The 9615-nt window shown below is 34.1% G+C and overlaps 1 protein-coding gene and 1 long non-coding RNA gene across 2 annotated transcripts; one reads left to right on the top strand and one right to left on the bottom strand.

Moving 5' to 3' along the window:
- Positions 1–2264: 2264 nt before the first annotated feature.
- LOC140851691 (peroxisomal membrane protein 13-like) lies at positions 2265–5633 on the top strand. Its single transcript, XM_073243745.1, has 5 exons — positions 2265–2455; positions 3877–4095; positions 4187–4443; positions 4883–4975; positions 5079–5633. The coding sequence occupies exons 1-5, from the start codon at positions 2437–2439 to the stop codon at positions 5343–5345; spliced, it is 855 nt and encodes a 284-aa protein (XP_073099846.1). The 5' UTR covers positions 2265–2436; the 3' UTR covers positions 5346–5633.
- Positions 5634–8035: 2402 nt separating this feature from the next.
- Positions 8036–9607, bottom strand: LOC140851583 (uncharacterized). The gene is made up of 2 exons (XR_012134318.1): positions 9354–9607; positions 8036–8298 (listed from the first exon to the last, which is right to left on the bottom strand). It is a non-coding gene; the product is annotated as an uncharacterized lncRNA (long non-coding RNA).
- Between the last annotated feature and the right edge of the window lie 8 nt (positions 9608–9615).

The following is a 9615-nucleotide window of genomic DNA, read 5'->3' as shown; positions in this document are numbered from 1 at the left end:
TCTCACTTCTATTTTGGATGATCACCCTTGGCATTAAATAATAATAATAATAATCATAATCATAATAATAATGGTTTTGTCAACATTACAAATGCAAGTGAAGAAAATCCACATTAAGAAAGAATTTTTTTCCCTTTGCAAGTGTGGAAGAAAATTTCCATAAAAGAAAAATTTTCATAATTAACATTTTTCTAAAATAATTAATGACTTTCTAAAATAACTTTTTCTAAAATAATTAAGAAGTATCCCAGTCAAATTCAAATTTATTTCAACATTTTTTCTCTACATACGTCGAATTAGTTAATGACTTTCTAAAATAAATTTCTTAAGAGAAAAATTTTTGTAATTAACATTAATTCATTAACATGACTTCCTAAAATAATTAATGACATTTTAAAATTATTATAAATCAATTTTTTCTCTATTTGAACAGACTCCGCACAATCAATATTTTTTTATATAATTAACATTAATAACTTTCAAAAAATATAAATTTTATTTTTTAAAAAATAATTAAGAAGACTTCCAATTAAATTTGAAATTTATTTCAATTTTTTTGCTCCGAGAGTAAGGAGGAAAATATGCTGAAAAAAATTCCCTTAGCATGCATGAAGGAACATTGTCTTGAAGGAAAATTTCATAATTAATGACTTCCTAAAATAATTAATAAATTTCTAAAGCCTCTTTAAATTCAAAATTTTCCCTCTATATGCATAGACTCTAAATGGATAATATTTATTCTAAAATAATTAAGAAGATTTCCTCTGCAATTCAAATTTATTTCACTTTTATATGACAATAAAAATATACAATTATAGAATAAAATAATAAATAATTTTTTAAAAAATATAATGAAAAGTGAATTATTAAGTGGAATGTATTTAATAATTCAAGAAAATAGAGGAGAACATTTTCTTTAGCCTCCCACTTGCTTTAGTCATTGCGATATATTTTTTTCCAATATACAATGGTCTCTAACATATTTGGATGCTTTATAATATTTAGTTTTTATCTCTAGATAACTTTCACTTTCATTTTTTTTATTTCAAATTAATTTTCTACTTTCTTTTCTGACTTTCATGAATTTTGAAGAGGGGTTAACTTTTCTCTTTCTTTTCCATTTAATAGGTAAATAAATGGTACAAAGATAGATAAGGTATAGAGATATTGATTGTATGGGTATATAACTTTTTTCTTTTTATAATCACACAAGTATAGAATATGTATCACACAGCTTGAGAAGAGTCCAAGATATTTCAAAAAAAATATCCAAGTGGATGAAATACTTTTCGTAGGAAGGATTGGACAAAACTAGGTACTCGAAATTTACTCATTACATGAATAGCATGTGTAGTAACAAACAAAAATTAAATTTATCTTATGAATAAAGGAATCTTGGAGGAATACTTGGATTGGAGATTATTATCCTCCCTTTTATTTTTGAGAACAAGAAAACCTTCACGTGTTTACTTCTGAACTTTCATAATTTTTTATTGGATTTTTAGATTTTTAAATATAAAGCTAACAAAGAGAGAGAAAATAGAGATGATAATAGACCGGATATGAATCGGATAGATAAAGTAGATAGGATGGGTTGATAAGTCGGATTGGATAAACAAGATGCATCGCATCAGATTGGGTTGGATCTATAACTATAATTAATAAGGTTACAATTGCTATATAAATTGGAAAAGCTTATAATTTTCTATAACTTATCTAATTTTTTATTTAAATCAAACAAATTCTAGTATACATCTATAACTATAGTATATTCTAATAAAAACTAATTTTATATAAATTGAATTAATTATGAGTTTAAAAATAAAATAAATAAAAATAATCGACTGTTGTGATTTTCACATAATATTATATTTTCTAAGATTCAGTGATAATATATTTCTAATTAAAGATGGAAGGAATGATCAAAATGAACAGGATTGGGACGAGCATCATCGATTGAGTAAATCGAGGTGGGTGTGGATTAAAATTATATTATATTAGATCAGATTTAAAATATGATATATTATTATTTATAGTCTAGTCAAATTCATTCCAAATATTATATCTAAGATTTATGAGTAGATTAGTTAAAATTCCTCCTATACTGACTGGATTGATATTTGATGTTTAATATTGGCTAAAATTGCCAGGTGCGAAATTGGAGGGAATCCGGAATCTTCTCGACCCACCCCTCCCTTGGACCAACACCCTTTCCCGAACGCGCTTTCTCTCCCTTCACTGCATCGGACCTGCGTTGACCTTGACCTCGCCCTCTTCCTCTTTTTTTCCCTTCCCACCAACCTTTCGCGGAGGCCGCGCGGGTCGTCAGGCCCCTTCCAGCCTTTACCAACCCTCGAGGAGATCATATCAATCTGGCCGAGAAATCCTTCGAGCCCTCAAGAGAAGAAGATCCAATCCAAAAAATCCAATCCCACCATGGCTTCCACCAACTCAGGTATCGGTTTGCGTGAATCCGAATATTTTGCAGATGTTTGGTGTAATTTTTTGCTGGATTGTTTTCCTTTGAGTTTCGATTCTATCGGTTTGTTGTATGATTTTTGATGGATGATAGATCAAAATATAAGACATTGGTTTTCCACGTTTTTCTTTTGAATTTGGGGATTTTTATTAGGGGAAGGTTAAATTTCTAACGAGGGGCCTTGTTTCTGCAACTTCTGCAACTGATTTGGAAAGAAGGATAAGAGACGGTGGATTGTGAAAAGAAATGTGAGGTATAGGAATTTTACAATCTTGGAGGTTTGTGTGGATGCTTAGCGGCTGAATTTGTGTGGTATTCCAAAGATGGGTAAGGGTTTACACCATAAAGCAAGCAATTTGGTCGAGTAGAGGAGGTGAAGGAAGGGAGAAGTTGGAGAGGCAGTTAAAATTCCATGAGTTTTTTTAGGATTCTGGTATTTTTTTGTAAATGTAATATGTCGAAGCATATAGACTTCAATGCGAATATTGTCTTCTAATCCCTTCTTTTTGTGCCTTATTTGGTGATGAGGTTTGGGAATCTTGTGTTGCCTTTGGCTCGCAATGGATTTCTAAGCAAGCACCTCCTTCCACCAATATCCTTTAAAATAATGAAAAAAAAAAAAACAATCTCCTTCATCAGCATTTTAGGGTCTTAATGATCCATGCATGGCTATCCGCTTTAGCAAACAAATTCAGGAAAGTATTAGATGCTAAGAGTAAGAGTTTGGCCTTTTCAGGTAGCTGATAAGAAAGCCGGATGCACCCAACCCATGCTGCCGGAATCAGAATTGAATAGTAAATCATAGGGTGTTTTATATTAGATTAAATCACGGGTCATATTATTTTTATTTTTCTGATATCTTGCAAAACATTTAGAGAAATAAAAGATATGTCAAGTTGAAAAGTAGATGAATTAAGAATAGGAGGCTATGCAATTCCAGTTTCCATCATAATAAACATATACATTGTGTCTAATGAAACAAACATCATATCTAGTTATTCAAGATAATTGTTTATTATCTTTTTAGGTAGGATAATTTAAAGAATATTTTAACAAACGGATGCAAAATTAAAAAGTTTGCCAGTAGATTGGATTTCCATAGACTTCAAATCTTCTGTTTCTTTACTTCTCATTTTTCTTCAGCAAAAAGAAAAAGGAAATAAATCCACCTACTGCTATTCTAATGTAATATTTTTCTTATAATTTTGTTTCTCTACTTTGCATGCTACACATTTGTTGGACTACATGAGTCATGCAAAGAAGGCTTCAGTTTTTGCATACTGTTTAAATTCCAAGACTAATATAACATTAGGAGATTTACTATTGATGGTAGTTGCAAAAAATGAGGTTGATGAAAAATGCAAGTTCATCTTGACCATCGAGTTGGACATTTCCAGGTGCAACTCCACCTCCAAAACCTTGGGAACAAGCAGGGAACTCATCTGGTCCTGCACCTTTCAAGCCGCCATCATCTGGCAGCACAAGTGAAGTAGTTGAAGCATCTGGGACAGCAAATGCAGGAGAGATTGTTCCAAATGCTCAGAGGAATACTTCAACAACAAATACTCTTGGGAGGCCTGTGCCACCAAGGCCATGGGAGCAAAGTTATGGGAACAGTTAGGGGCATTTTATCTTGAAGTCATTTTTCTTATTAACAAATTTATGTTCTATATAGTTCACGTTGTGATTTTAGCTTCCTGAACACAGGCTATTACAACTCAGGCCATGGTTCCAGCTTATTCAGTCCATATAGTACACTTGGTGGTTCATATAATAGTGGCCTTTATGGAAATAGCATGTACAGAAGTTTTGGAGGTTTTGGAGGCAACATGTATAACAATGGATTTGGTGGCCCATTGGGTTCTTATGGGATGGGTGTTGGTGGTCCGTATGGCAATGAGGATCCTAATAACCCATATGGCCCTTCATCACCTCCAGGCTTCTGGATATCCTTCATTCGAGTGGTAAGAGAAATCTCTCCGTTATGAGTTCTCTTTGTATGTATGTATGAATTTATATATGTATATATGTATATGTGTGCGTGTGCGTGTGTGCGTGTTTGTGAATTTATATATATATATACATACATATATGTGTGTGTGTGTGCACATATAAATGGACTATATATATATATATATGTGCATACATATAGATATACACATCTATATGTGTGTGTGTGTACAAAATATGCATATGTAAATGCTCCACCAACATTCGACCAACTTACAAGTAAACTTGTAAGTTCCCGCTTTCATAGATGAAGCTCAAGTTGGAATTCTGTAAATCTGACATATTTTGCCGAAAGATGCTATATATTATATCCCATTAAGGACGTCCTTCCTTTTTTTGGGGTACCATCTTTCCTGGTTCATTATTTGAGTTATTTTGTGACACTGATGACAGATGAATGGAGTTGTGAACTTTTTTGGTCGGATATCAATCCTTATTGATCAGAATACTCAAGCCTTCCATCTGTTTATGTCAGCACTTCTTCAAGTACCGGTCTAAACTCAATTTACTCTTGCTCTTGCATCTCCTTCCTTAGCCATGCTTAGTGTTCACAGATTAATTTTCCTTTTTTTTTTTTTTCTTTTTTCAGATCATCGACCGTACTGGCTTATTATATGGTGAGCTTGCAAGGTTTGTGTTGCGGTTGCTGGGGATCAGAAAAAAGCCAAGAAAAGACCAAAAACTGGATCTTCTGAGCTTTCTGGTAACTCTCAAGTGCCGGGACAAAGGTACATTGAGGGCCCTAGAGATGCTAGTGGTTCGTGGGATAATGTCTGGGGAGATGGTATCAGAGGATCCAGCTGAAACAGGCTTGGGGTATGTAATAGAGCATGGAATTCATAAAAGTGATTTTTGATGCAGCCATGAGTAAAGGTTGTGATGCATGTTGAGAGGTATTGGTTATTGTTTCTAGTCTCAGGCATGTTCGGATTACAATGGTTGTTCAAGTAAGTGATTTCTACATATAATCTGTATGGGAGTAAATTTTCCAACTTGCTGGGACAAAGATCCATAATTCTGCTGTTCATCAGTCAGTTTCTTGCTGATAAATTATATCAGTCAGCTGTCAGATGTGCTCTGTGATTCTAAACAGCCAATATCTGTTACTTCTTAATTAGTACATTCAGCATTGCACATGCTTCAATTGCTTTTTGGTGGCTCCTGTTACGACCTTACAAAGTAAACCATCGCAAATCAAATAGTCATTTAATTGCTCCCAGAGGTTTTGTTCTTATAGATCCCTGGTTTATGTATGCTGAACAAAGTTGACATTCATTAGATTGGTATTTTCTGTTGGGCTGTTGGTCTTACTTTCCCTTGTCATGTGATCCATGAGTGGAATTTTTGATCGTGTGATGCAGGAGCCAAGTTTTTCTTGGTGGATTGAAGTGGCTTTCTCTGGTTTAGGTCTGTAGCTAATTTGTTGCAATAGCCTAGGCACTTCCATTTTGTACCTCAAATGTTGGTTTGTCTCTAAGTTCTGAAAGAGTTTGGAAATGACTGCTTAAACTCGTTCGTCGATAAAGTTATCATTTCTCCGGAAAACTACAAGCTGATTTAAGAATATAACAGCACTGTCCGGTGTCAGCAAAGGTCCAAACCCTGTCCAATTTGTTGCGAACACTTAAAATAATTCAATTTGTTCTTAATGTATAATAATAAGACTCACATTTAAACAGTCGTGATAGAGAAACCAATAATTGCATTTGACGTTGGTTTTGGGACTTGAATAGGTATCAACTGCTGATATGGCAGTCCAATCTTTTTTACCAAGGCATAGACCAAATGGATGATAACTCCTGGGATTTCCGTCAAGGGAGTACTATCGATGTGGTGAGAAAAGCTTTGGGCAGCCGGTCTCTTTATATGTCCTCAAACATAGAATTGTAGAAGAAGGAACAAAAGGTGGAAGCCATTTTGAAAGAGGACTCAACTACTCAACATACGGATCAACTGATGGGCTAAGTTGATCTTAAGATGACAAGATTCATTATTATCATCCATCCAAGCTTTTTTGAAATGTAGGGTAGGTAATAGAGCAGTGTTCTTAAGTTGGAGGTTCCACAAATGAATTTAGAAGATTTACAACGGGCTATCAGCTTGATATCAACTCTCTCAACTGGACAAGAAAAATGTCTGACCAAGGCAAATTTAAGCAATGAAAATCCTGCTTTGAAACCTATGATGTCAGCCCTTCAAAATCAATGTGAAATTCTAACAAGGCAAATGTAAGCAAAGCAGAAGCCTTATATAGAGCCCATTTTGGTAAAGCCTGAATGATGTCATCCCTCTAAAATTAATGTGAATTCTTGGACAAGGGAAATGTAAGCAAAGCAAGCCTTCTATAAAACCTATATGGTCAGTTGGCGCTTTGGGAGATTTACTTCATTGATCTCAGTTTAAGCTCATACAAGTGGGCAACTTTGGGAACTCTCCCAAACATGTAAACAATATGAATGGTTAACATAATAACTTTAGATATAGGGACCTTGATTTCTTTGAAAAGCACAGGTAAACCGAAGGATCAGATGAAATGCAGTTCCAATTCTATATATTGGAAAGATTATGTTGCAGTAATTTGTAACTCAGCATTTGGAAACAATATATTTTCTGAATCAACTAACGGCACCTGGCCGCAAATTAATGATGATATGAATCTCAAGCAACCCTGTCTCAAAAGGAGTCCATAGGCCTCAGACAGGCAGGTACCATGACTGAGTTTGATGAATTCAAGTTCTAAAAGCCTCACGGTTTGGATCCTCCGATCATGAATCTAATACTCTAGCACTATATTTTCTTGCTTATGCTGTGAAGAACCTTGGTGCATTAATATGAGTCCCATAAAAGCCAACATTATCCCTCTTTTATGTGAACCACTCTCTCCTTATTGAACACTCCACTGCATAGAAATGTAAGAAGAATTACGAGTGAATTAAGTTAACAAATTAGCAAATATATTTGTAGATTGTAGTGATGATTGGAGAAATCTGCTGGAACGATTTAGATTTGATACCATCTTGCCATGTAATCCAGACACCATTGCAACTAAGTTTATCCTTAGTAGTCCCAGCAAAGGAACAAACTAGAATTGAACATAAAAAGAGCAGTCTGATCTCCTATGCAAAAGCTTTTACCGTCTGTAAGTATTTGTATTTGTAAAAGAGTGGTTTGCCATCAGTCAATAAGTTGTATCTTCCAGCAAATCCAGAATGCCACTCGAAAAGGCTTGAGCTGTTGCCCAGGTGTCAGTCATGCAGACCTTTTTATCCTATCTAAGGTTGGAGATTCAAGCTCTTAATAAGGGTGTAAAGTTTTGAACTAAAGAACATATGCCGTCTCCAATTACTTACATTGGTTAGAAAAAGGATTTGACAAGAAGAATGCAGCATGACAAGTTGAATTTTTCGCTTCCATTCATTGAACAGATTGAACATGTAAGACCAGTTCAAAAAAGTGGACCATATACATTTACAAAAAAAAAAATGCCATTGAGAACACATAGGCATGCCTGCAATCTCAGTAAGCATTTGTTGCTAGCAACAGGAATCATCTTTCCAATATTTCTTTCAATTTAATACAACAGTGATTACACAGAGCATGTTGACATTCTCATTTTTTATCTTTACAATGTGATGCAAAGACTAGTAACATGCTTGACAGACAAGCCTGAGAGATTTACATCTATGAGCTGACATATTGTTTTTGGAGGAGGTTAGCACAAAACATCAAGTCGGAATTGAACCTCAGGAGGGTCTCCAATACAATCAAAGACTGCATCTGCTGTCACAAAGTCCTCCTCGGCAGTGTAACTATGAAGAAACACGGTATACATCTGACAAACAAAGGTTACATTATGTATGCATTCTATTTTAGACTCACATATCTATTTAGTTATGAAATGGAGGAGTAGGATTTATTTTACCAAATATGTAAGCTATGTATGATGTTTGAGTGTATTATTTAACATTATTTTCACTATCTAGAACATCTAAAAGAAGAACATCTAATGTTTTAGTATCTATCTGATTATATTCAGATTGTTAATGCTTAAGTTAAACAGCTTAATTATCTGCAACAGTTATCCCTGAAGACCGTCCAGTTGACTGCTAAATTTCCAAATCTGTTTGAAGATAAGACAGTTATTCTGCACCACGTAGGCTTCAGCTCCATCATTTTATATCGCTTGACCTAAGACTAGGATTTCATACTTGAGCTGTTTATGAATGACCTAGTAAAATTCTACTTCCTGTAAGAAATATTATAGAAACTTAACCACAACTCTTATAAGTGCATCATATAGTTCAAAACTTCAGATAGTTACTGTCATCCAAGGAAAAAGAAAAAAGAAAGAAAGAGAGTTAAAAACTGCGGATGTTTCAGAACACCTCTAAAGCCAATTTCAATCAAGCATCATTCATGTAACAATGTAGCACCACATCCACATTCTAGTGTTGTAATGCATACATTGATAATAATATTCATCTTATTGCATGAATGAACATTGTAGACTGAATAAAATGTTTCAAGCATGGATACAGCATTATAATTGCCCTGTGGCTAACGTTCGGTACTAAATGATAAGCCCCATGCACTGATAGCTCAACAAATATACTCCTTCTGAAGACAAGAAATTCCATCCAGGTATATTAAAGAATATATATTTATGGGTTCTCATTCTTTTTAAAACCTGAAATTTGTTATCTTTAGACTATATAACATGCTTTAGTTATATTATTTGTAAGTTATAAACTCCAGTTGAAAATCATAACTTCAAGAAACTAATTTCAACATTTAATGCTCAAAAATGACATATTGCTCATCATCTATGATATGAATCAAAATGTTGGTGAGAAAATATGCTTACCCACTCTTTGTTACTATGCACTTCATGCCAGCAGCTTTTGCTGCTGCAAGACCTATGGCACTGTCCTCTACCACAACACAACTGGAAAGCATGGAAAACAAAGATTAAAACAACAACTGCATTTGACGTTTGTTGCTTTCAAACATATAAAAGAAATAATGAAATTAGCCTGTGGATAATGTAAGATTAGCAATAGACTTGACTAGGACTAAAATGGAAATTTTGGAGTTCCACTGCAATACAGGAGGCCAAAAAAGAAAAG

This window comes from Elaeis guineensis, chromosome 9 (assembly GCF_000442705.2).
Source record: "Elaeis guineensis isolate ETL-2024a chromosome 9, EG11, whole genome shotgun sequence".
Taxonomy (NCBI): Eukaryota; Viridiplantae; Streptophyta; class Magnoliopsida; order Arecales; family Arecaceae; genus Elaeis; species Elaeis guineensis.
This window is presented reverse-complemented; position numbering and strand designations above follow the sequence as displayed.

Bases quoted from the DNA above. Each gene is read 5' to 3' on its own strand.
- LOC140851691 (XM_073243745.1), top strand. The intron at 4,444-4,882 runs GTAAGAGAAATC...CACTGATGACAG, and splicing joins GGATATCCTTCATTCGAGTG to ATGAATGGAGTTGTGAACTT. The intron at 4,976-5,078 runs GTACCGGTCTAA...TTCTTTTTTCAG, and splicing joins TTATGTCAGCACTTCTTCAA to ATCATCGACCGTACTGGCTT.